The 27,028-nt window shown below is 45.3% G+C and overlaps 2 protein-coding genes and 1 long non-coding RNA gene across 4 annotated transcripts in view; 1 reads left to right on the top strand and 2 right to left on the bottom strand.

Moving 5' to 3' along the window:
- Nucleotides 1-5,146: 5,146 nt before the first annotated feature.
- On the bottom strand, nucleotides 5,147-9,674 carry LOC112532161. Its single transcript, XR_003074580.3, has 3 exons — nucleotides 8,670-9,674; nucleotides 8,058-8,207; nucleotides 5,147-6,743 (listed from the first exon to the last, which is right to left on the bottom strand). It is a non-coding gene; the product is annotated as an uncharacterized LOC112532161 (long non-coding RNA).
- A 25-nt stretch (nucleotides 9,675-9,699) lies between these two features.
- MRPL33 (mitochondrial ribosomal protein L33) lies at nucleotides 9,700-15,518 on the top strand. The gene is made up of 4 exons (NM_001277727.1): nucleotides 9,700-9,762; nucleotides 10,317-10,335; nucleotides 12,858-12,964; nucleotides 15,106-15,518. The coding sequence occupies exons 1-4, from the start codon at nucleotides 9,741-9,743 to the stop codon at nucleotides 15,153-15,155; spliced, it is 198 nt and encodes a 65-aa protein (NP_001264656.1). The 5' UTR covers nucleotides 9,700-9,740; the 3' UTR covers nucleotides 15,156-15,518.
- RBKS (ribokinase) overlaps nucleotides 15,345-27,028 on the bottom strand; it is a 64,997-nt gene continuing 53,313 nt past the window's right edge. For both annotated transcript variants that reach the window (XM_040698196.2, XM_419471.8), the window contains one exon: nucleotides 15,345-16,389. In XM_040698196.2, the coding sequence (XP_040554130.1) occupies nucleotides 16,216-16,389 (174 nt within the window). In that variant the 3' untranslated portion in view covers nucleotides 15,345-16,215. The remainder of the gene's footprint in view (nucleotides 16,390-27,028) is intronic.

The raw sequence follows: 27,028 nt of genomic DNA, 5'->3' as shown, positions 1-27,028 counted from the left end.
GAAATAAATATGAATGAACGATGGCTGGGATGCTCAAGAACTGATAATCAGTCGGTAATGTGGTAATGTGGTTGCACTGAAAGAGATGAGAGGGACTGGTGAAGACAGAAGCTTGTGTGTGTGGATTCCTTTGACAGTGGGCTTCCTTTGCTGAAGAACAGTAATTCCTTGTACTTCTATAAAGCTTTCTTTTCAAAGATTTCCAACATTTTCATCTATGGGAAGATAAAACTGTCTTTATCTTCAAGCTGTCAAGAGGTACAGAGAAAATAAACTGAGACCACTCAGAACAACTGGCTAATGTAGGACATTTAACAAGAAGACCTAAATGGTCCCAAACCAACCTATAGCTAATGGTAAGAGATATGATTTCATCTGCTCTTTGGAGTGGCACATACCCCCACAGATGACTATATTGGCTGATGAGACTCCAAGCATCTGAAGTCAGATGACATGAGGTTTGGCCCTCTTTAAGCTGAAAATCCCTCCATGAAATTCAGCATTCAAAACTCACCGAAATCAATGGGAGGTCTCTCAAGATTGCCCACGATCTTAAAGGAAAGCCATACATCTGAAAACCCTGGATGTGGTGGTTAACATTTTGATTTGGGAATTTTAGTCTGGATTTTCAAACAGTTGAGCTGCTGGAACCAACACATTGCCAGGACTGTTTCATTAATTCCTGACTCAGAATGGGGGTCCTTTCCTGTGGGAGAGTCAGCCCAAGGGGAAGCAGTATCACCCAAATGACAACTCTGAGCCAAGCATGAGAGTCAATCAGTGTTTCCAAAGTTGCCAGAGACTTGGGTGAAAAGTATTCCCTGCATAAGCAGTGGAAGATGGTCCGTGTAAATGTGTCTTCCACTGACCAGAATTTCTGTACAGCTTCAGTTCTACTGGAAAATTAATAGTTTTGATCAAGAACCTCAGCTAATCCTACCTGATTTCTGTCAGTCAGTCGGTGAGTTACAGGCTGCTTCCGAAGGACAGAAAACTTAACAGGAAGCAATGGCAATGAACACAGCAGAGCTGTGGAGCTACTTGATCCTCTCTGCCAAATTGAGGTCGCAGCAGGGTTATGGAGGATTACACATTCTGCACATCCAGGACTACATCACTGACTGCAAAGTGTTCCCTTTCTTATGCAAAAAATAAGAATCTCTGAAATGGCCTTTGCTTATTGGTGTATTTCATACTGTTGGACCCTTTTGCAAAGCAGTTCTAGGACTGAGACAATGAAGCCAAGAATGGCAACTGGCAGATTTACTTCAAAAGGCTAAATGAAAAATTACACCTGACTGAATGAACCTGGGAGGCCTACAGCAATTCAGCCTCTCTAAGCCTTGGGATTGTATTGAAAGGGGTACAGCTGCATGTGATGTGAACATAGAAGCCCATATTAATCCCCTATTTCTAAATTTACCTCTGACTCTCACGTTACCAAAGCCCTTGCATACATCCTTTACTCTACCTCGCTGCGACTCTTTGCAGAGCAGACGGTAGCCATCTCACTTCATGAGGTGGTTTCAGTGCTTACTATGGAGTAGGTCACCTTCCATCCTAGTTCCACTTGCTAGTGGAAGGGTACTGGCCACACAACCTTGGCCTCACAAAGGACTGCTGACACTCTCATTTCCACTCACAGCTGAGCACATTTGACCAAGGGATCACACAGCTCCTTATAAGCTGAACTCATTGCTGCTGTGCCTCAGCATTTCCACACAGAGCCAACAGCAAAACCTCTGAGAATTAACTGTCAGTAAAGTTAGGGTGGAATTCAGTCATAACATTTCAGGGGTATGCACCCTGGAGGATCACTCAGGCCCTTACAGTAAGTCTCTCACAGCCTACAAAGTCAGTGATATCAAACTGGAACAGGCTGCCCAGAGTGGTTGTGGAGTCATCTTCTCTGAGGATATTAAAAACCCACCTGGATGCTTTCCTGTGTAGCCTACCCTCAGGAACCTGCTTTAGCAGGGAGGTTGGAGTAGATAGTCTGCAGAGGTCCCTTCCAACCTCTGTGTCTCTGTGATTCTGTGAAATATTAACACACTTAATGGGAAGAGGGAAGCAAATGGCAGGGAGACATAAATAGTGATTTTTTAACTCTCTCAATGAAGGAGAGTTTCAACAGCTTCCTCTGAAAGTCTGTTCTCATGTCATTCCTGAAAGGGACCATGCAGAGCCCAAACCAGGAGAGAGCCACCCCATGCATTCATAGCAGCTATGATATGCAGCAGATGTAAGATATCACTGTGGCTGAAGAAGGGGCTAGGATTCTTGTCAAGGTACCATTTAGTCACTGGGCTCGGTGTTCTCTGAAGACAACACAGTGCTGGATTACGACTTTGCATAAAAAAAAGAAAGAAACCAGCAAAAAAGCTTCAACAGGAGGTATTTTCCATAGGCAGAACTAAAACAAACAAACATGGAAATTGTCTTTTCTTGGATGAAAGTCTATAACCCAGGATTTGTATGTAAATAATATGACTTAAAAAAAAAAAAAAAAAGACAGCATAAAATGTTTCTTCTTTTCCTCATCTTTCCTTTCTTCCTGTCCACTTTTCTCCTTGGCCATCACAGAAAAAGAGGGCAAAAGGAAAGCTGACAATAAAGCCTAAATCCTCCAGGTTTCTGAAGAGAGTACAATGCTCTTTGTAGGAAATGCTTTGAACAAAGGGCTGTGAGCAGCTCCACATCTTGGCATTTGACGTGTTGAACTCTCCCCCTCTGTAGTTCTGGCGTTCTTCAGGGAAATACATTTGCCCCTTAAGTGCCTCAATTATTAATCCAGGTATATAATCAGAGCTGAATAGAGCCACTATGTGAAGCGTGACTGTTCTCTTATCACGTGACAGGGAATATTCACAAAAAATATAAAGAAGGCATGACCTTCATGTTCCTGTGTAGTTCCGGTCCTGATTCTGTTCACTAAAGGTGAATTGATCAGCGCGAGACCTTCACTGTGACAGGTGAGTTGTTACAGAAGGTTTTTATTCCCCCTGCTCTCCCGTTTCATTTCATGAAAAAAGATCGGTTATAAAATGTCTGGAATAGCTCCTGAGCTACATATGGAAGCGGATTGCTTGCCAGTGCCGGATGCTACCGTAACGTGTACGTCACCGTGCCTTTCTCAGTTGGTGACTAGTAGTTTGCAAAGTTTGGGTGAGCATGGAGTGATTTTACCAGACGTGAGTGAGATGCTCTGTAAAAGCAGTCGTATGGTGTTTGAAGTTTGTCTTTGTATCTGGCTCTACATTCAAATACACCTCCTCCCAAGCTGTTGTTTCCTACTCTGCACATAAAACTTCCATCCACTTAGCTTGAATTTTGGTTTTTGCTATGAACAGCCTCACAGATGTGAGATGTGATTGCCTAGAGAGGGCAGGCAGATAACCTCAGTTGTAGAGTTACATTTTTCAGTGTTAGCTTTCTGGGTTTGCCCTTTAAAGATATGACAGTTGTATATAAGTGGAAGTAATTTAGCCCTGGAGGGGTGAAATTCTTTTTTAAGCTCTTCATGTAATCTTAGTTTGTTATTGCAAAACGATCTCTAACCAGGAGCAACTGGGTCGAATCTGATGCTGAATTATAAATAACCAGAAATCCCGGGGCAGTCTTCTGCAGTGCTGGAGTGGTTGCCAGATGCAATTGGTGTCAGATGTATGTCTAAGTTGAATTTTGCCTGCATTTCACCTACAAGTATCACAGACAGGAGGGCAGCTGGAGTGGTTTTCTGCAGACTGTCCTGCAAGGGGAGGGTCGGCGGTACCAGGATATTGGTGTAGATGATCAGATGTGCTGGGACCCTACAAAACTAGTGGCTGTAAAAGCAGAAAGTAGAAGACAGCCTCTGACTAGAAGAAGTAAAAGGCTGGAACGGGAAAGAGAGAAGTGCAATGATTGCCTCTGGCTGTTCAGCAGCTCAAAAAACCCTGAGAATTGATTTAGCTCTGCAGACACTTTAAATACAAATTTACTCCCTCTCCAGTAAATCCTTCTGTTTTACTGCTTGCATGAAGTGCTGAAACCATCTTTTTGCATACCAGCATGAGGTCACTACAGACAGCTGAATACTGGAGTATGTGCACTGTTCAATGGGAGCATCATGACTGCAAAATGATGCAAGAGAATTTTTGTACCGGGGAAGTGGTGAGATCTGGATCTGTTCAGTTACCCAGAGCTAGGTCATCAGAAACTAGCGAAAGGCAGGACTGGGAATCCCAACACACCTGTCTTCTCCCACTCCTTCTAGAGTATGGACTGGGTTGTGTGTGACGGTATAGAATGTGTGGACGGGTCAGGTGCTATAGACCAAATCTTCATCATATATGCACACATATCTCTTACCAATCATCATGGTTAGAAAGAGAAGTCTTTCCTGTAAAGGTGAAGTTGGAGCCTATGTTGTAAGAGCTGGTGGAAAAAAGGAAGTTGCAATGTTTTTCTGGTTCCTTTGGGTAGGGCAACTTCTGATGAAAACAAATGATTCAGTCTAGTTTTGTTTTGTGGGCAGCTGAAGCAGATTTTATCTATCTAGCAATGTGGAGAAATATCTTGTTCTTTGTCAAGAAAGGAATATTTCCAGCCAGATAGCTTGAGCTACCTTTAAATTATTTGGTTGAGTAGTTTAGCAGCATCAAAGAGTTTAACATGGGCTAAAAGGTGACAAATCAAACAAAATCAACAAATTCCTTATAACAGGCCACCTACGAGTAATTCTTTTGTGCTAATCTTATTGACCAAATGGAATGTCTCCCCTCTGCAGGAGACTCTGTCTTCATAGCTGAGTACGTTAGAGGACAAGGCCAGGTGGCCAGTACCTGTGAAACAGATAGACGGTAGACAATCATTTTCCAGAGATTGTGCAAAGGTCACAGCATACTCTTTGTGCATCGTCAAGACCTCTAAATTGTATGTCTTGAGGTAAAATGAGTCTAGAAAGACTACAGCAGATGAAGAAAGTTTAGGGAGCTAGCTAGAGATGGTTATGCGTCTATGGCTTCAAACAGATTTCTACATGGGCCTCGTTGCACATCATTTCTAGCATTTATTCCTTTATTTTTTTTTAAGTATTAATCTCAGGTCTAGCTCCAACCTGAGCTAAGCAGACAGAAGTGAATGGAACACTATCATGCTTTTTTTTTTTTTTTTTTTTTCCTGCTATCCCACCAGATGTAAGTGACTGACTGACAGTGGCACAAGTGCATAGAAAAGGGAGTGATGATGCCTTCAGTGCTTGCAGCAATGCAGCCCCAGGGCCTTCTCAGCCCAAGGGTCTGACATCAAGCAGCCATCAAATGACACAACACTGCAAATGTATGTCCCTCTCCTCCTTTCCACCTTTCCACCCCATATAAAATTCATCAGTATTCCTACTCCAAATTACCCAGAGGTGCAGTGTTACCAGACACGGACAGACAGACATCACGTAGCCAGGTACAGCTCATAAGCAGTTCACTAAAGAGCCAGCTGGGATAAGGGAGGGAACTGCTGTGGGTGTATTGTTCCAGACCCATCATTTCCCAAAACACTGAATGAAATAATAACTTGTTTATAATGATGCATGACATCACAGCAATGCTACACAGCAGAACTTGAGAAACAGCTTTGAACTCTATGACCTTCTTTCAAGTGAGAAAGTCCCTGGGGAGGCCGTGGCATGCAGGAAGCCCTATCCTTCTTCTCGTTCTCCAGAAGAAAATAACTTTTTTCCAGAATTAAAGAATAGGTGGACCACTTCCACTTGCCACATTTGAACCTGGTGGATTTCTTTTCCCAGAGAGCTGACTGCTCTAGCTTAAAGCTGAAGAAACCTCCCTTGCCACAAAGCGATAGGAGTTATATACCAATCAAATAGATTTTTGGCACAAAAGGTACTTGTCCAGGCACCTGTCCAGGCACTTGAACTTCTCCTACAATAAGCTACAGGAGGAAAAGAATCCATTAGTGTCACGCACCTTCACAATGTATACTTATTTTCTCCATTCACCTTTACATATCCTGCTTAAAAGCAACTGGTTCACAGCTGTGCTTTTTCATATGCTCTTTCTTCGCCACAATACCGTAGCACACATTCCTCTGTGCTAAATCGCAACCAATCCCACCTCAATCTGATGGTGCCCCAGGTACGCTACCGATTTGAATTTCATGTGTTTCTAAACAATAGGAAGTGTTTGCTAACTAGTTACATCTCGTGTTTTCCTATTTTACAAGGTGGTAAAGCCAAAAGCAATCTGAAGTCGAGAAGAAAAAAAAAAAAAAGCCAAAACAAATGAGAAGATCTACTTTAGAGATGTAACCCAATGTACCTTTTACCCCATCTTCCCCCTTGGCAGCCTCTTCTTTGAGAGAAAGGAATAAAGTCTTCAGCATCAGTGTGGATGGCATGTCTGTGGGACTAAAAAGTCTCAGCACTGGGCCCTGCTGATGACTTAAGCTGCTCTGCATACAAAACACCATGCCTGGAAGTTAAAAGCCTTGCTCTGCTGGCCCAAAAAGGGAAGATTTTTTAGAGGCTTGCTAAAAACAACCTTCGATCAGCTGTACAAACGTAGACAATGTTGTCTTTAGTGTCCCAGATGGTCCCAGCTGTTGGCATAAGCAATGACAATGACATTCATTTCTTTGCGTGAGACTCACCACACATAACCCATGTGAGTCCAATTTTTCAGCTGCCTGCTGACGAGAAGTGAAATGCACCCAGAGAAAAGCTGTTCTTGAGGCCCACAGGATCCTAAATCCTGTGGAAAAAGTCACAATGGGGAGGATTAGCCGTATGATCACTTCCGGCTACTATCTAATTTTATCTGTGTATCACTGATACCGAACGTCATTCTTTATATCATGAAAACCTTTTGACAAATAGGACTAAAAATAAAAAGCAGGAGCTCGGAGTTGGCACAAACTGTGCGACATGGACTCTAATTTGTATAGCAGGAACTATAATCACTCTGAGACGTGCCCAAGCCCTCGGGCATCCCACGGGATTTCAGTCACTTGTTTACAAGGTGTTTTGATTTGCAGCTGTTTGGCTACAGTGGCATTTCAAGAGGGGGCGGTTTGAAAGGATGTTGTTACTCTGGAGGTCGGGATTGGGAAACGGGTATTGAAAAATCACACTAGAAAACAGGCGAGTGCCGTCTTTGTTCTTCCCCCTTCACATGTGAATGACGTCAGTGCTGGAGAAAGGAGCTCCAGGAATGGATTCAGAGACCGGTGCACTGGTGAGAATAAGCAGGGAACAGGTACAACCCTGAAAACGGAGCCATGCCCTGACCTACCACGTACCAGCGCCCCATATCTGACTTGGGGGGGACCGAGCTCTCAGGGTAAGAAGGGAGACACGCGAGCCCATTGGTTTTTTGGCTTTTCGGTTGGCAAGTTTGCCAGCAAACACTGTGATACTGTGACATGGACACCTCTAAGAACTGGGCTAAAAGCCATTGCCAGTTCACTTCAAACCAGCCACAAACAGTCCAGCAGCTGAAATGGATTTGGTCACTGGCTTAAAGTGATTTAGCAATCAGACAGCTCTTTCCACCGTTCCTGGTCTCCTGACCCGGACAGTTCCTCTTTCAGAGCTGCATTAAGCTAATGCCCACTTTCTTCTGGGCCCTCTTAGGATAATGGATTCAGATATGCAGAAAGAATGTAAAAATCCATTTGTTATTTGGGATGAGTGATTTGCACAATTTTGCCTGTGTTTGTTTAGCAGCACGGACAGCAAGAAGCCTGCTAAGTTGTAACTAGCTGAGGAAAAGAAAGCAAGAAGGAGGGGAAAATAGCTTGGCTGTTTTACAACTATGTTCGCCGAGCTGTGCGCATTTTCTGGCTTAGTTAGCTGTTTGCCTGTTTTTTGTGGGTAACCAGGAAGGACTGGTGGAGCTTTTCCCAGGCTCTACAGTGTTATTCTCGTTTCCAGCATTTGGTTTTTACATGCGTTAGTTGACGGTAACTCATATAAAAATACAGTACCGATAGAGGATATTTACTTTACAAACATTTAGCCTGCTGCCCTTTCTCCTCTGCTCTGATGTTTTCCTGTGATGACTTACTTGAAGTGCCATGCACACATGAGGAAGCATCACCCCTGCCGGCCCTGCATTCCAGTATTTGTCTGTCCTATGTGTGACAGCAACCTGACCACGCTTTCTTGGCAAAGGGCAGCAACCTCCTCAGCTCCTGGTAGTAACACAGGATTCACCCTAGAACGTAAAGCATAAAAATGGAAAAGAAAATCAGTCAGCCTATAACACGACCAATCGTTGTTGTTCTAGCTGGGGGGGAAAAAAGAGAGAAAGAAAAAAAAAGATGCTGTGTTTGATTCTGAGTGACACTGATCGGTTTGGCACCAGCAGCTTCTCCACTGGAGACATGAGTGACTTCTCTTAAGCAAGCGTCAAACTGATCTAGGCTGGCATTACAGTTCATCACACTTCTTGCTTTCTGTAGGCAATGTTGAAGGAAAGATTTGCATTTTCCTTGCACACGCCATCAAAGATCCTCACATACACGACTTAACCTAGCCCACACAGGACATCTGTAACAGAGCTGGGGTCAGAAATGCTGCCTCTAATCCTTTCCTCCAGCCAGCACATCTCTTCTTCAGGGCTAGCAAAGACTACTGCCATCAGGGACGCGCTACAGTCACCCTCTCCCATACGTACCCTGCTTAGGATCCCTGTTTTCCACCCATAGCTATGGGAAACTGCAGAAGCGGCTGCTAGAAAGGAAGTTGGAGATTGCTGAAGTCTATTCTAATCCACGGTGTCTATATTTATGCAGCCCTTGTCACAGCAGAGCAGGAAAAATGTCACTGGAACAGTTTTATTTTTGCCAGCAGGCAAGAGGTTTAGAGAGAGGCGGTACAACCTCTATTTGATGATGTGTTTGTACAAATGTTTAACTTGCTATTTCTCTTAAAAATCATCTTTAATGTTGATTTACATTCCTGGCAGGGAAGGTAGGAGGTTGGCAATTCCGCTCCACTTCAGCCCGTGCTCCCACTGAGGCACTGACACAGAGCGGTGCCTCACAGCGCTCACGTTTTACCATCAAACGTCTGCAAGTTCTCACTCTGATATTCATGGGCAGATGATGCGACTACTCCGCTTGCATTTGGAAGGCCAAATAGTAAGGATCGAAACGTTGCATCATGAAGAGGTGCATTGGGAACTGCTCGATTGGAAACAAGGGATGATGTACGAAGCCAATATGCTGTGGTGACACTGCTTTCCTTGTGATGCCACCCCGCTCCATGGGCTGAGCCGCTTCTTCTCCTGCCTCACGACGCCAAGTGAACCACACGCCATCGTACCTTCCACACTTGAGCATGTCAAGCTGACATTTTTATTGCCCTGCTAATTGCTACGTGGCCAAGGACTCGAATCCTCTGTTAGCAGCCTGAGTAAGTGGTGGCTGAGGGAGGAGCGGCCAGCCCCGCACGCTCCACAGCAGGGAACAACTCCTTCGTTGGCAGCTCATCCTCCCACTGCTCAGAAGGACGCGACCACCCTCTTCGCTGCCCCTTCAGCCTCCCTGCCCAGCACGTTCGCGCAGCGTCACACCCGTGCTAACGGGGCTGCCTCTACCCGCCGGGCCGCACCCTCAGCACCACACGCCCTCCCCCCGGGCACGCCACAGCCGCACTCCCTCCCCCGCGGCCCGGAAGCACTTCCGCCTTCCCGGCCGGAAGTGGCGGGGGCGGGGCTCGGCGGCGGCCGCGCTGCGGTGGCGTTATGTTCCTTACGGCGGCGTCTCGTGAGTGGCGCGGGGCGGGGCAGGGAGCGGCGGAGGGCGAGGGCTGGGGTGGGCCGGACGCCGGCAAGGCGCGAGCTCGGGTTCTGGTGCGGGCTGTTAGCGTCGTGACCTTCCCTTCAGCGCCGGGCCCGTGCCGCTCAGTCGACCCCGCGGCGGGACTGCAGCTCCCAGCGGGCCGTGTGCCGCCAGATCCCGGCGTGCCGTGCGCGGCCGCCTGCCGGGCCGCGATGGAGGGCGCGAGGCCGGGCGGGCGGGCAGTGCCTGGCAGCTGCTCAGCCTGCAGGGGGGCTCTGCGGGGAGGAGTCCGTAGCGCTAGGCGCTGTGTTTGCACACACACACACACACACAGGTAGTGTAGGCGGCTGGAAGTAGGCAGCACTTGCACTTGTTTTACTCCTGTGACAGTAAATCTCTCTGTACGGTCTCTCTGGGGCTATGACAGCAGCAGGCAGTGGAGAATTCTAATCTCTGTGTGTTGCGTTTAAACGAAATGAAATTAAATGATATTTGTTTTCTTTTTCTTCCCTCCTCTTCTTCATGCTGCACGATAACAGTGGCCAAGAGCAAATCTAAGTAAGTGACATTTTATTTACCATCTGGTAATTTCTGCTACCACTCTCTATCAAGCGACTTAGCCAAATATTGCACCCATCTAGAATCTTCTAATGCATGTGAGAGAATTGCAGACCCTGAGTCTGGCTGTGCCCTTTCTGCCCTTCAGTTTGTGTGCCTTTCTCACAGGTGAGTACAGAGTGCTGTGAAAAAAGCCACTTAGGTTCCAGAGTTGCAGCAGAGGTAGGTTCTGTTCTACGGGCTGTCACTGAGCTGAGCACCCAGAGTGCCCTGTGCAGGGGAGCCACACCTCCGTGCCTTATGCTTTATGGAGATGCTATAAATCACCACACAGCCTTCCTCTTTTTGACCTTTCACACTTTTTCAACTGAGGACAAGCTGAAGCGCAGCACAGATCTTCATGTTTGTATGCTAGGCTTGAAGCGGTGCTCTGAGCCTCTGCCAGGCTGGATGCAGAAGGTTTCCCCACTGTACTGCATTCGTATGTTGGTTTGTGAGCAGTAGACAGGGCAGTCGACACCATGGGCAGCTTGATTTGCTCTGTAGCTCAGCTGAGGGGAGATGTTAGTGGGTTCTGGGAGAGTATTAGCCACAGCACTTTGGCCTGTACAGAAAGCTGATGGGTTGAAGGGGAAGTATGTACTTTTCTGCACACTGAAGGTTTGCACTGTAGGTGTGAGGAGATGAGAGCACGTGGAGAAAATGACTTGCATCCAAAACGCTACTTATCATACATTTAGCTCAACAAACCAAGGGTTTAAACTGAACCAGTTTGTAGCAACACGTTCTTGCCTTATTCTGTGCAAGTATTCAGTGTTGCACAGCCTGAAAAACTATAATATGTTAAATTTCTTGGGTTTTTTCTTTTAAGAATCAGCCCCCAAAAAGCCACTTGCTGTGTTCAGAGAGATTCTTCTGCTACAGAATTTCTGTGCAATTGTCCATCTTTGAAACTGGGGATTTCCAAATATGCATGTGATAGGAAAGACTGCAGTTTGACAGCTTTCTACACAGAAATGAAAACGGCAAAGCGGAGTGTTTCCTTGAGGTGAAAAATGATAGTAGTAGTGTAGTGATTTGTTTGGCCCATTCTCTGTGGTCTTGCGTACGCATAAGGAACATCTTGTCTCCTTACAGTCCTTATACTTCCGTGCTCCCTGTTTTTATCTCCACATTCTGGTGGCATTCTGCTGTTCTTTTCTGCCCATGCTCCTGGTTATATCTCTTCTTCGGGCAGTAAGTCTTAGGAAGTGAGGTGTATTGTTCAGAAAGGACTTGGCCTGAAATATGTGGTGCAAAAGAGTTTCAACACGTGGTCATACTGATACCACTGATTCCCCCAGAAAGGGGAAACTCTGCATACAGTCTTTGAGGAAGTGGGTGAGGAAGAAGGGAAGGAGGCTGTGTGGTTACTGGGGCTGCACATTGTAGCTTTGGTGGTGTGCAGGAGAGGGCATTCACTGGGGATAGTCCCTAGGTGATGCTCTGTCAGTTGGTCTGAGGGAATCCGCTGTTTTTCTGTTTATTTTTAAATCCCAGTAAATTAAATTGCAGAGGTGGAAAGGGATAGCTCGGGAGAGGACAGTAGTCAGAGCTGCACAAGTGAGGAAGGATGGGTGTCTCTCCAAAGTTAATTTTGACAGAACATTTGGTACTGGAAGCAGAAAGATCCAGGGAAGTGAACTGAGTGCTCATGCACAGAGCTGTATTCATCCCTTTACTGCAATGGAAGATGAAGACATAATTTACAGACTGGTTAAAGGCTTTGACCTTCCTTTTGAAATGCAGAAGATGTCCTCTGTTTCTGGGAAGTCTTGCAGGTCTTGAAAGGTTGCCAGGGTGAGGGCCTGAGGCTGCTTTCTCAGCCCCCCCCGCCCTACTGCCAGGGGCTGCCAGCCCACTCCGTGCACACAGAGTCCTTCTGTAGGGAAGAGGGCTTCTGGTGGCTGGGCTGATGTCAAGTCCTGCTCCTTGGGAGAGAGATGGAGGGTGCCAGGGGGCTCTGCTTCTCCTTTTTGTGTGCCTCTTGTTCCATTCTATCTCCTCAGTTCCTCTCTGCATGTGGAAGTGATAGTTTGAGGTACGGCGTTATCCACAATCTATCATCATCCTTCCTTTCTTGCCATTATCATTTAAGATGCAGTGACTCAACTGTATGTTTTTTTTTTTCTTTCTTTTCTGTTTTTTTTTTTTCCTCTTCTTTCCCCTCATTCCCTACCCTGTTTGATGGAGGAGCTACTTCACCCTGATCAGAACTACCCAGGAGTTCTATAGTTCAACTTGATGGTAGAATTTAAGGTTTGTAGGGTGTTTTTGTTTTTGTTTTTTTCCTGTTACAATAAGGTTAGCGTTTGGTTTTAAAGCTCCCATCCAAAATAGCCATGAAGTTGGAATGAAATACCTTAATGTGCCAGATTGCTTATCCAAAGAGCATTGTCATGACAGTGCCATGAGAGGCATGGGGGGGTCGCTGCTGTGTGCTGTGCACTGACATAGAGATATGTCACCCCCTGTGACTTCAGATATATCCTGGTGAGGATGAAGAGTGCAGCAGAGACTGGCTACTGTTTCAACGTCAGGAGACTCCGATTGCAGGAGAAGCTGGTCCTGCTGAGATACGATCCCATTGGTAAGCATCTGGGGTAGCAGTCAGCCTGCTGTGTATTAACAGCTCCGACTGTCTGGGGTGAAAGGTTTGACTGTAGCAAGATTTTTCCAATCTAAGCAGAATGTGTCATAGCACGTTTGATATTCACATGACTGTACAGTTGCTGTTCTTCGTGACATTCCAGTGGGAAGTAAACGTTATTCTCATTTTACAGACTGTGGCACTGAAACAAAGTCATGACTTACCCAGCACATCGGAGTCTTTGACAGCCATGCCACATGTCAGTGGCAAAACAAAGTGACACAGGAGTTCTTTCATTTTGTTTCTTTGTGTGGTTTGCTAGGCACTTACCTCTTAACACACAGCATGCTTCAATAAAAATGTTCTGTTCAGCTGCCCTGGGTACTCCAGACAATAAATGTTGGCCATCACTTCCAAAATAGAGTTTTCCTTTTAAAGAGATAAGCACAAGTTCTTCCTCCTCCACGAATGATACCACTCTCCAGATGCTGATTTGTGGGCTCTTTTCTGTTGCTCTGGTCCTTGTAGATTTTCTCAGTTTAAGAAGCTGATGTGGCAGGGGTTAGAGCACTTGCCAAGAAGCCTTTTCCTCACCAGGTTTTTGAAAGGTGACAGAGCTCGAGCTTCCAGGGGAGCAAGCAGTGTGCAGCTAACGTTAAAATGATTAATTTGGGGAAACTGAGAAAGTAAACCAGACAGGGCTAGAAATGGCATGGGAAAGTTGATGCAAAAAAGTATTGACTTAAGTCTGGAATAAACAATGTATTGAGCTTTTCTAAGTAAATGATGTAATTATGGCTGGTAGTTATGTGGTTCAGGCTTAGGTTGTTTTTTTTTTTTTACATAATTTTACATTTTTGTTGGATGATGAACCTTGTCATGCCCAGATCTAACAGTCCAGGAGCTTAATGGCAAGTGAGAGAAACTAAGGGGGAAGCAGTATGCACTCGGCCAAGTACTTGTGCTGATGGAGGTTGTGGCTTTCCTTCTGAACTTCATACCGAAGGAGGATAAGAGATTGCAGGGGTTATTCCTCGAATAAGAAGACTTCCAGTTAGCATTTCCTTTACTACTTCTGAACGTTGTGCAAAATGAACCTCCAGAAACTTTGCAACTTGCAGAACTGTGAAAAGACTGGAGAGCTTTTTAGTAGCAGTAGTGCTTGTTTAGCAGAACGCGTAGTACGTTGTTGAAGTAAGAAATTGGAAATAATTAAGAAAAAAAGCTCTGCTCTTTGTAGTCTGTAGTAGAACACAAGTGAGAAACTGATGTGAGAAAGTGCTTGCATGTGTGAAGGGAAGCAAATTGGAGTCTAGATAGCAACTCACATCAGGAATATGTTAGGAAGCATTTTCACTTGGCATGCATTATCACCTTATGTTTTGTTCTTCTCAGGAACCTGGGACCTCCACAGAGTGAAGCTTTTAGTGAAGTAGTGGCGGTAGTGCCCAAGTTTCACTACCTCATAACTGCAACAACAGAATGTGTTACTAAGTTGGAGTATTTCTTAAAGCGAAACTTCTAGGCGGAAGAAGTGATTCTGTTACTGGGTGGATTGCCCTTGCATTGCTTTCAAAGGAATGAATATAATCAAGTGTAATCAGAGCAGCGGTGCTTTTCAGATGGCATTGTAGAGCTCTGTTTGGATTCTCTTTTAGTCGTGCATCCGCTGTGCTTAATGTGTAGCTGAACTGACTTTGCTAAGGTCCACATCAGGTGTCGGAGGCAGGCTCCCATTCACTTCTCAGTCGATGTGTGAGCATGACTAGATGCAGCTTGTCAGCCGTAGTTGTTTGGGCTCTGAAGCCGGAGAGTAGTAGAAAGCAGAAAAGAACCTATTTTTGTCCCTACATCAAACAGCTGTGACTCAGAATAGTCGCACAGAGCAGCTGGTGAATGTTTTCAGCCACTTAAATCCCGATACTTATTTTCACAGAGGTAAAACGGACCTCTTGGGAGCTAAAAATTACATGTGGTAAAGCAAAAGCACTGCTAAACTTCATCAAGAGTTGGTTAACAGCAGCACCGTGCCAGTCACAGTTCATTTAAGCAGCGAAGCCAGCCAGGAGAAAGGGATGTAGGCCTGTTGAATTGGATCTTAACACTTCAGGGTTCTTAATAGATTCTTTTTTTCTCTGTAGCGAAACAACGTGTCCTCTTCACAGAGAAGAGAAAGATCCGCTCTCTCTGAACAATGAGGGGACTTGATTTATGCAGGAGGAGAGCACGGTTCGGGGGGAGGACAGGGTGAATGCTGATTCAGAAATCCTGCACCATGGGCTGAAAAGAGAGGAAATGAACTGGGATCACCGTCTCCTGTGATTTGAAGGCCATTGTGAAGAAAACAATGTAGAGAGAGAAAATTATTAATGTCTGAACATAGATCATCACAGTAACATTTATTTATCTTTTGAGTTATTTTTACAGTACTCAATTAAAAAAAAATAAATGGCAGATCCCATTGTCTGTGTTTTCCATTATGAAAGAGGCTGTAATCTTCAAAGGAGCTATTGTTTTATAAGGCAATAAAAATGAACATTTTCCACAGCAGGAATTCAATGGCAGGATCGCAAGTTTTTCTAACCTACCAGCCACAGATTGAACAGTAGTGACCACGAAGTGGTGTCGTTCCTTGGAGGAGCAGCATTGCAGCAGCTCCTTCCTAGGTTAGGAAGCAGCAGTGGGCAGCGGGTGGGACAAGACGTGCTTTTGGATAAGCTGTGGCCAGGGCTAATAGGGCGGTATTATTCCAAGTCAGGTATGTATGAGCTGTGCGATGAGCTGCAGGCTGGGGAGAGCCGACCCCCAGACGCTCAGTGAACCGAGTGCTGGTGAACACTGACCTCACTGTGCGCAACTAAGAACTAAAGTCAATCTCAAAGCTTCATTTCCTGGTATCGCATATCAGAAGGTCTGATTAAAATCAAGTCAAAATGTACCAGGAGTGCAGTACCCTCCTGATGTGTTGTTGTGAACTTTGTATACGTTCTGTGTAGCATAGTAGGTTGTATGGGATGGCAGTAGCCCAGGGGTGACGTGTGGGGCTGGACGGACCTCCTTGTGCTGTGTTTGAAAGATAACCACCCCAGCCCCATCTTTACTATTGCAGAACAGGAACTAATAGGATTTCTCAAATAAGCAAAGAGACTATCCTGGTCTTTCCAGTCAGTGGAGGGGAACGTCTGTGCAGTCAGGAGGATAATGCTGTCTGGGATAAGATAAAATCAGTACATTGAGCTAGACAATATCAATTAGAAAAGGTCCTGAGGCAAGTCCTTCCTGTAAGGATATGAAGATTGTGTCCCTGATGCCTGGACACTCACTGATGCAATGTAGTTACACTTCCTGACCATTTCCTCCACGGGCAGCTCAGGATAGTGAGCCAGGTAGAAGGCCAGTGCTCCCACAAAACTGTCTCCAGCTCCCTAGAATAAAACAACAAACAAGTTGAAGCGTGCTTGCACAGGGAAACAATTCAAACACGTTTACTGGAAAGACAACGGTCGTAGCGCTGACTGCAGGAGTCAGGAAATCATACAAGAGTTGAGTTCAATTCACTTTTCTATGCATAGGAAATGCTGCAATCCCAAACTAATACCACACTCCAAACCCAACGTTTTTATCGAGGTAGGTGCTATAGTACGGCTTAAAGAAGAGACGGGCCGGTGTGCTACAGCTCAGCAGAAGTGCTGCTATAAACACTGCTTTTGAAACTTCCTGTTGTTGGAATGTTGATTCTGATTTCTCAACCTGAATGTTTCATTAAAGCTATTTTTTTCTGATTTAACTTCTGTTCTTCATAAAGGGCAGTGGTAGAAGAGACAGAGAAAAGGGGAAAAAAAAAGCCACGTGGCTTGTGGTGTCTGTACGTTTCCTAGTTGCAGAACGATACAATTTGATGCCTCCAGACTTCAGCTGTTTTTCATTAAGAAGGTCCCAGTGACAGAGGTCTGTGCTGTCTTATCGTGTAAAGCAATCTTATTCCTGGGCTGTGCTTTGCCACCTGTGCTGAGTCACCCTGGGCTCTGGCAGCCCTTCAGCTGCCTGTCCCCAGGTCTTTGCTGGGAGCTGCCGCTAGTTCTGCTCTGACCAACGGGGGATGACAACTGTTTGCCTCCTGAATGCTTTTTAACAATAATTCTTGTTTTGTTCTGTAGTGTTTTGAACAACTGGCAAGATGAATCACTTTTAACTTAATTTGTACATGTCGTCCCAGTGTCCCTCCCTCTGCCTAAAGCGCACCCTTCCATCCCCCAAAGCTGGCCTGATTTCTCAGGCCACACTGATAACAGCTCTTGGCGGTATGAAGCTGCTCTCAGGACCCTTTGCTTAAATCATACTTCTTTCTCAGCAAAGTGTTGTTGCACTGAACACGCTGGTGCTGTCTTACTTAAGGACCAGCATAAGGATTATCTCCCCTGGGAGTTTGCTGCTGTAGTTCTAATAAACCCTTCTGAGGACACAGAGGGCCGCCAGAGTCATGGGACGAGAGCAAAGGGCCTGGAAAAAGGCAATGAGGATAGCTGAGCAAAACTTCTAACTGGAAATTACAGATAGGAAGTAATTTTCCAATTTTCATTTCTAGTGGTTCTCACTATGAAGCTCATACATACCGTGGAATTGGCTGCACGTAATCTCTCTCTCCACAAAAATTACCATTTCCACAGCAATCTGTGAGATGCAGCTGATGGGGCAGGGGAGCCCTGATGTAGGTGAGCACAGGTACGGGCTGCCCACGCCTGTGCCGTGCTGCTCTCTGCTTGCCGCTGCCTGCGCAGCAGTTGTTTGTGCTGTTCCAGCCAGGAAACTCCCTGCCTAACGCCCTCCCGGCCTGAATTCTGCCCTCGCCTTTGCAGCGGGGCACAATGCAGGGTGTCGCCTGGCAAACGGCACCTTTGGTAACTGCAGCGTGCAGCTGTGGCAGCAGCTGTTTCAACAGTTCTGTATTGCCGAACAGACCAGGGGCCAGGGAGGGTTTTATCAAGGTCCGCGAGGCCTTTGTCTCTGCCCTGCTTCCCACAGCGCTCCCACAATGTCAGGTGGAGCGGCAACAGGTGACTGCTAGTTAAGCATTGCCAGAATCTTTTGTCTGATACGTAATACAAAAATCTCTGGCCCATCCCAGAGTTTGCAATCTAATCGGCACATGATTAATTATTAAAGCTATTTTGGCACCGCTGGTACGGACAGAAGTGGTATTTCTACAAGCAGACCTGTTGTGCTGCAGTGCTCGCAGGAAGCCCTTGTCTTTGGTACATGAGGTATTTCTCATACAGTTGATTACTGCGTAATGTAAGCGGCCAGATACTGTTTGAACGAGGAGCACTCAGTGTATCTGGTGTCAAATGGCACAAACTATATGAGGCAGCGGCACAGGACGGAACGCTGTCCTTCTGATCATTATTATTAGCGGAGATAACGAAATACCAGCCCCCAAAAAGAACTAATTGCAAGAATAATGGCTTTGAAAACAACCAGTAAGATGCATTCATTCTGCCCACCGACAAAATACAAACACGGGGTCTGTAATGTTGTACATTCCTCAGTGTTTGTATTCCAGGAATCCTAATGCACTGCAGACTCTGAGATAATCCTCATATCCTTGAGTGCCCGGAGTCAATTCATTCCATAAGTATAAAAATACAACTTACTTGACCTTTCTGTAAAGCAGGGGATGCCAGTTTGTATGTAATAAAACAAATAACTAGATCATAAAATCGGGCTGATGCAGTGTGGCCAGTTCTAAAATGCAAATGCTACGGTCTCCACTGAGTGTTATGGTTTTGCAGCAGTTCTTAAAACCTATTTATATTCTGAGCCACGAGTCTGGAAGGCCCTTGTTTTCCTGTGCGTCTGGAAAAGGGCATTTTTGTTTATCACAGTCCAGCACTGACTGAGATTCTGTGCCTCCAGAGAAGAGAAAACCCACGAAAACACTTCTATTTATACCTTAGCTTTTGTTAGCCCTGATTTGTCAGAAGCTGGTGCACAACTTGAGCGTAACTATTTTTATACGATGCTACCCTGAGAAGCTTTTTATAGAAATTGCTTTGTAAGTGGAAACGATATTGTTCGACAGTATTTCCAGCAAGTAAAGCACTTTTCAATCAGTCATGCCCAGAATAATAGGATGCGTTTCACTTATACAATAAGATGACTTGTTCACCAAGAATACTTGCAGGCTGAGGTGCAGGAGCTGCAGTTCCCAGTGCTGCCACAGTTGCTCTGCCTTCTTGCTGGATGACCCTGTGACCACCCCTCGCCCTCCTACCCTGCCCTCTCGGTAAAGATTAATGGCAGCAATGCAGGAATCGTCATGGCTGTTGGCTCCTGAAGCCCTGACCTTGTTCCTGAGCCTCATAAGACCTTCCTCGGGTGGTTATCAAGGAGTCGCAGTCATGTACACCCTACATGTCTGCCACCACTTCACTGAACTTAAGACATTGTAAGAGTACGCCGCCAAGCCCTAAAAGGGACGGTTGTTGTACAGCAAAAGAACAGTTCCGTCAGGCTTGTACTCAAAGTAACAGGCCTGTAACTCAAAACTCTGCATTCAGTGAATAAATCAACAGCAAAGGCTGTGAAAAACTGCACTCTATCACAGGATCAACTATCTGGCTTGTAACGAAGCTTATGGTTTCCTAGGAGCATTCACAGCAGTGCACAAACCAATGCAGCCCGAGGATTTCGCTGATTTAGTGCAGCCTACCTACACAGCCATACAGAGACGCCCAGCTCTGTTGAAGGCCTTGGAGGATTCCTGTCTCACTTATATCACTCTGCAACACTGCAACACTGGATGATGCTGTGGGTATTACCCCTCTCTGTCACATCTGCTCAGCACTCCTTAAGGGCTGCACCACTGCCTGACCTGTACCTGAACGACAGACGTAACACAAAGATACCATCAGGAAAGGTCCACAAATCTCTAAAACGTAAAGAATTTGAAAATTGTGAAGAGCTTTTCCACTAACACAGTTATTCCTGTAACTATGCATGGAGTTTTGAGCTGGAACAAAAACATAAAAAGTCCTTAAAATGAAACTACGACATTTTGCAATTAAAAACCAACAACAAATGAGCTTGAAACAAACAGCAGGGCTCCCCTTTTTAGATCTTCTGCTGTAGTGGTGCAGATTGAGCTCAGCAAAGCTGCTTGTGTTGAAGTGAAAGGAGAAGTACGAGGAGAAGCAGACTGTGCCTCAGACTTGTAGGGTCTGGATCCACGACCGTGTTACTGTGCTTAATCTGTGTGCTGGTAACTGAGCATTTCTGCAGTCTTGTCAGGAAGACAAGCTTGAATATGTTACCCCGAGCCAAAGAAAAAGACAGTGAGCCAATCCTTAGCAGTGCTGCTGGCCCCTTCCCCTCTCCCTGCCCTCCCAAATGCACACTGACACCAGCTGCTGTGGCCTGTGCCCTCTCCCGACCATGTCATGGGGAATGGCTGTGCCACCCCCCGCCGTACCCCACTTCCCATTAGCCACGTGCAGAACGGCTGTGATCAGCCACTGCTCTGAAGTCACAGGAGGTGTGAGCTAACACATTTTAACTGGCATTCACTGTAGGTTGACAGTGCACTCTTAATTCCAGCGATTCAGCCTGCAGTTTCAGAGCAGGCCTAAGCCAAGCCACATTTTTGCCGTTGCTGAAAGGCTCCATCCCCGCCCATGTTTTTATCCCTGCCTACAGCAGACGTAGCCTTGCTGCAGCCAGGCACTGAGGCAGGCCGTTCCCCCCATTCTGTTGTGAACTGGGCCAGGCAGCACTGACTGGGAAGCATTAGTTTGCGCCCAGCCCAGCAAGCCGCCGCACTACCACATTACAGCCAACGCAAAGGAGAAAGAGGTGAGAAACGCTTTCAGCAGCTGCCTGATCTTGGATGGGCTCAAGCCGACTGTGAAACCTCACCCTCGGTCAACACAAAGCAATTCATTAACTCAGTTGTGTATCCAAGTCCCAGAGCTCTGGCTCCCTGTCCAAGCAGGGAAAGCTGCCTGGCCCGCTCCCTGCTGTACCCTGTGGGCTCAGACTGAGCAGTGAGGAACGACCCCGCTTCCTTTCTGTATAATTTCCAGACTGTTCTGGGAAGCTGTGGGAAGAAGCAATCTCTGCCTTTCTTGCATTTACATTGCGTTGTACTTGCAGAGCCATTGCACAGGGAAAATTTCTTGCTCACTTACTCAAGCTGAGCAAGGGCAGCAGGCCATCTAGTCCTCCACATGCCTTCAGACCTTCAAGGTAACTGAACGGCACCCACTGGAGGCTATCAGTTGGGAAATATCAAAACCAAAGCACACCACACAGTGCTCCACATCAGCTGTCAGGAATTTTTACCCACTTCCTGACAGATTTCCTGATGGTTCATTAACAGTGATTAATCAGCCTGACCGTTAACCCCCTGCATTCCTGAGAGATTAATCTTGATACAAGGCCTCTTGCATGTATTTTCTTTCCTTTCTGTTACATCCTACATTTAGTTACTTGCTGTTGCTAAAAAAGATCAGAGACAAGCATTAGAGATGCATGAATTCCTCTGGAAAGTTATCTGGTCTGTGGTGAATGTTGGAAATAAAACATCCAACATTCACAACTCTGCGGTTTTTAATTTATTTGTCATCTAAAAAGCAGAGCTGGAAGTATCTGGAGATCTAGTAATGTCAGACAGTCCTGCTCAACACTTTCAGAAGCCCTGTACAGCATCTGTTCCGAAGGCCAGTAGGATGGCTTGCGTTTCTCATGACAGAAAATGATCTGAAGTTAAGATGAAGATTTTAGGGACAGCCACTTGGACACACCTTTGGGCTGAACTCTGAGGTTTGGATCTTGTATGGACTGCAGTGGGAGTCCCACGATCTACCACCCATCCTTTGAGAATGAGACACGGTTTGGGAACCCCAAAACTGATGTATACAGAATTACTAAGCAGACCTGCTCAAGTTGCCCAAAGCTCTGCTAGGTGCTCAGACAGGATCGGAACAGAGGAGCTCCTGCCTCGTAGGGAAGTACTGCAAGGTATCCCAGCATATCACTCAGCACTGGGAAGAAAATTATTCTGTGTCACACGCTAACTCAGAAAGCCAACAAAGTATTCGCCCGTAGGGAGCACTCTGCTTTCTGAATCATCAAAACAATTCAGTGTGATGATGCTCATATAAACTCCTTTCAACTCTGATAGCATTGATGGGAGGTGACAAATTCCATCACAACCAAATGGAGCAAGCACACCGAGGCAGGAACCCACGCTCCCTCATGTCAACCATAGATCTGCGTTGCAGACCCTGTGAGATTCCCATCAACCAAACGATTCAGTACTACTATCATTCCAGCACCCCGAGTGATACAGATATTTTGGTAAGGGGCGCTATGATCTGTGGCCTCCTTTCATTTGAACTAAAAGTTTATACCTGACAAAGAAACTCAAAAACAGCAGAGGAAATACTCCATAAGTGTTTTTTTTTTCTTTTTCTCGAGTACATATAGGACTCTTATGACATATAAAACACACCATTGGAAAACTCTTATTACACTTCAGCTCAATCCAAATCTCTCCAGCGGCACTGTTGCAGAGAACAGCGTATATACTGAGATGTGTCAACACCAGGGACGCACGCAGACACTGCTGCTAACGGAGATAAACCACTCTTTCAGCTGAACATGCTACAGGAGCTGCAGATACTTTTCCCAGAGTTTGAGCTTGGGTGGAATCAAAGAGTTGTGGTTGAAGCTCAGCACTAAATATAGCAGCTTCTCAGGATGAAGGTTGATTCGTACTCCTCAGACTGGTTTATCAAGCCCCAACAATACACAGCTACTCTCCTACCCTAATCACAAGCTCCACTTTTATCACTTCCTTGAGAAGAACTTCACTCCCTTCATTATTCATGTCACCCTCGTGCCAGCTTGCAATGTCTCTCTAACAAAGCTCAAACTTGGGTGCTAATTCACAAATTTCATTTAATGAACAAATGATGAAAATAGAGCCCAAGCCCTGCCCAGAATACATTCTGATAGTATGCTGCAAATACTGGCAATGGGTTCCTCCACTGCGCTCCCCAGCCAGGAGAGAATTGGCCAAATTGTGAGCAGCTGTGTTACCCAGTGCCACATCAGGGGCTGACCCGGCTCCAGGACCCCACCATCTAATAGCCAGGTCAGAGGGGGAAACCTTGCAGGGCAATTTCACTCGCCACATGAGCTTTTTCTTCTCTCAAACTGTGAGAAAATGCCGAAACGCTCTTAGTGATCCCATGTAATCTGACGAGATGTACTCAGAATGACAAAACTGCCATCTCGCCTGGAATTGATCAAAAAAACATTCTTTTTTTTTTCTGCACGAAAGCTCCATATGCTCGAATGCCTCTTTCAAAACCACAGTATCTAGCCTTTGTTGGCTGGCCACTGCTCCCGCCTACCTCTGAACTACATATCCTGGAAAAAAAACCAAACCCAAAACTTGAGGAGTTTTTTTGTCTGAGCTCACTCTAGCATTGTCCCCCTTGCCAGCTCCCCGCATTTTTTTCCGACTGAGCTTGCCTCAGCTTTCTGAAGAGCACTCTAGTTGCATCTCCTCTATGGAAGTTAGCACGGCGTGACCTACAAGTCAGAACTGCTTGCTCCAGAACTTTGTTCCCTGTTAGCGACCCACTCCACTGTCCTTCACATATGGGGCACGTGTACAGAAAGAAGGGGCTCCCTGCTTACTCACAGCCTTCAGCACTGAGTCCCTGTAAAATGTTGTGGTTTTGGTTTTTTTTTTCCCCAAGAAACATCGCCTGCTTAATGAATTTGGCAATGGGATTGTAGGTACCAGTAATGGGGCACAAACTTCCAGAGACCTTCCTATCTTTTTTCCCTGTATTTCTGTATCTATTTGTTCTTTCGAATTAATAGACATGATAAACCTTAAAGCCATTTGGGCAGCTGGCAAACACTGTAGCCAGACCTTGAGAATATGCTTTTCTACAGCTGAGTTGTTCTAGAACAGCTGATTTTATACCTAGATGTCTATCCGTACACATAAAAATACAAAACAAAGCCCCGAGGAAAGCGACAAAAGCACGCTCAGCTGAAAACTGTTGATGAAACCCACTGCCATAGATTATCGCCATCGCCCACCAAAACTTATGTTTTTAGCTTCCTTCCATTTGCGTGGTTGAAGCTATGAAAGGATTCTGACCAAGGGACAGGCTACAAAGGATAGATTCCTTTACTCCTGATAAGAAATAAACGCGGCATTTTCTGTGGTTAGAATGTGCAAAAGCAAGAAGCATGATTTCCCCCTTACTCTCATTTCTCTGTTCTTGTTCTTTTGAAAACCTAATTATGCAATATCGCCAATCCAACGCAAACCTTTCTGGTTTATGTAGTGACCAAAATTACCAGAGAAAACTCTGTTGGGGAAATCAGGTCTTAGTTCAGTATCGCCATTACTGCAATTGGCATTTCTTGGTAATGAAGTAGGACAAACTGGAGCTGGGTTTGCCTTCCCTCTCACTGCAGTCAGAACCGATTTGAACAAATTGAGAAGGAGGTTATGTTCTACAACAGCCAGGGTGACAATGGTTATGCAGAGACTAGCTTTAGAGAAGAAAAGGAGATGTGACATTTGTAAGCTAACCATAAATGCAAAAGGTAAGAAATGACAAGTAGTTTAGCTAAGAATATGCCTCACTATTACACAGTGGATCACATTTTCAACTTCCTACAGCACAGGCCAGAAAAAGATACTTGGGAAGGTGATGCTCTGGATGTGCCAGAAGCGCCAGCTTCCAGTGGCTATTTTTAACTGTAGGAATTTAATTAGAAAGGATGGCTGCTCACAGTTGGTCTTCCTTCCTCTCAGTTCTTTACGCAAATCAGACATCCCAGTTAAGTGCCATTACAAGTAACACTACCTTGTGTGTTGGTGTTGATGGCACAAAATCGAAGCACAAGGGTGAGCTATGTGTCTACGACTGAATTTTCCTAGGGACATCCTCTTGGTGGAGAGGCTGTTTTGTTTTCACCATAAAGACAAGAGAAGGGGTGCAAATCAAGAAAAGGGATGTGGCACATCCTGCTGCAATGATTTTGACTTGTGTTGCAAGCCATAGTTAGCCCAAGAGAAGAAATAAGAGTCATTTCCTAATTTATTCTCAACCTGAATAAATTATGCCATCGTTTCATTTACAAAAGCAGCCCAGAAGTGAGATGGCAAAAAGACAACTTCAAGATATTTCTGAACTCAGCTTCCCCAAACCTCATCAGCATGTAATCTCAGGCCCAAAGGTCTGATACTGTATGTTTCTTGCGCTTTGGCTCCACAGTAAAACACTTGGCTTAGTGCATAACAGCTGTCAGTATCTCTATTTTTTTCTGTCCAGACTTGGGTTAACCTCGCAACTGGAGTATTTCTCAGTATGACAGCAGTGCAGCCTAAGCACCTATCATAGCACATTGCTACAATCCTCTTGCAGCCCCTTCAAGAAGCATCCAATGCAAAGCAACTATTGTATACTTTCTCATTTAGGTGGATGTCTGTGATGATACCCAATTCTAAAAGTGAGGCAATCGACACCCCGACAACGTTTTGTCTCCAGTACTGATTTCCTTTAAAGAGAAGCACAGACAAGAAGTTACGGTTTTATCAAGAGAAGCAGGTTTGCCTGCCACAGACAAACAGTCCCTGTCTGCTTTTGTTCCTCATCTACAAAACAGAGGACAGAATAGTACTTGCCCTGATGCTGCAAGAACAGAAGTAGTAAGCAATGTAAGGTGCTTAGCAACTTTATGTATATGTAGACACGTATACTGAACAAATCTGTAGGACGCAATGGTACAAAATGTGACGATGTTATACTGATGGTGTGTTCCTTGGCAGCAAATCCAAATAATTTTTAGTGTCACTACAGTAACTGGGACAGAAATTCGGTTCTAATATGAGGTTTTAGCCACCTGGCACTGTGCAATCTTAGAAAATTTAATATTGGTTTTAATCTTCTCTTCTAGTCTACATCTTCATTAAGTACTCCCCTTGTAATTCAAAGCAATTTGTGGCAAATGCTAATACTGCTTTGGGCCCACTTCTCCCTGTCAGCTGTATCTCTGTTAAATTATGCATTTCCATCTGGAAAGAAACCGTACAGGACTGTAGGCTCTCATCCACTTAGAGTCGGGAATGGAGAGGGATTTAATTAGATGCTCCGTGGTTGAGAAAAGGACTAGAGCAAAGCCTGGGTGGTCTGTGGAATCTTCCACTGGAAAACAAGGCTGCAAATTGTTAGGTACAAGCCTGCTTCTGTTTGCTCGTTATGTTTACAATGTTTGTACTTACGGATTAAAATAAACAGTTACTAAGCAGATAAACAGTGTTTCCTCCCATGACAATGTTGTGTAGAAGTTCAGAGAGTAGCAATATATGCCTGTGCTTCATTTTCGGCTATGTAACCCCAACCCTCTACCTAACTTGAAGCAGAACCAATTTTAGCCAGCGCTTCAAATCTAACATTGGTAACGTTTCCACCTCTACTCTTCCTATCTGCAAAATGAAGATAATAGAGCCTTCTTCTCTCAAAAGGGAAAGAGGGAGCATCCAGCTTGCAAAAGTAATAGCTCTCCACCTCTTATTTGGCAGCCAATGCAAATGGAAGCATCACTGCAATTCCTCTTGTCCCCCGTTGCCTACATACACACACACCATTGACCACGTCCTCAAAAACTGGAGCGTGTTGAGAAGGCCTGAATCAGGAGCAGAAATTTGTGATGAGCCAAGCAACTCCCATCTACACTTAACTGTGAGTCAACCCAAATGTAGTGATTTCAGTCATGTGCCCTTTCACAGTTCAGCTGAACTTCAGAACATAATAGATGCAGCTTTAAATAGATTTACAGCGCAGATTGCTGATTGGAGTGTCTGGCAAATTAATTTATTCCTCATGGTTTTTCTGGTGCAAAATTCAATGGATTCCATATTTGTAAAGAAGAGAATGCAGAAAGTGGGCTATGACTGGAACTAAACTTATTTATTAACCTATTTTGGTTGCACGTTACAGAAAGGAAGCTATTGTGCTGTTGGTTTGCGGG

The sequence above is a fragment of the Gallus gallus genome, chromosome 3 (assembly GCF_016699485.2).
Source record: "Gallus gallus isolate bGalGal1 chromosome 3, bGalGal1.mat.broiler.GRCg7b, whole genome shotgun sequence".
NCBI classification, from domain to species: Eukaryota; Metazoa; Chordata; class Aves; order Galliformes; family Phasianidae; genus Gallus; species Gallus gallus.
This window is presented reverse-complemented; position numbering and strand designations above follow the sequence as displayed.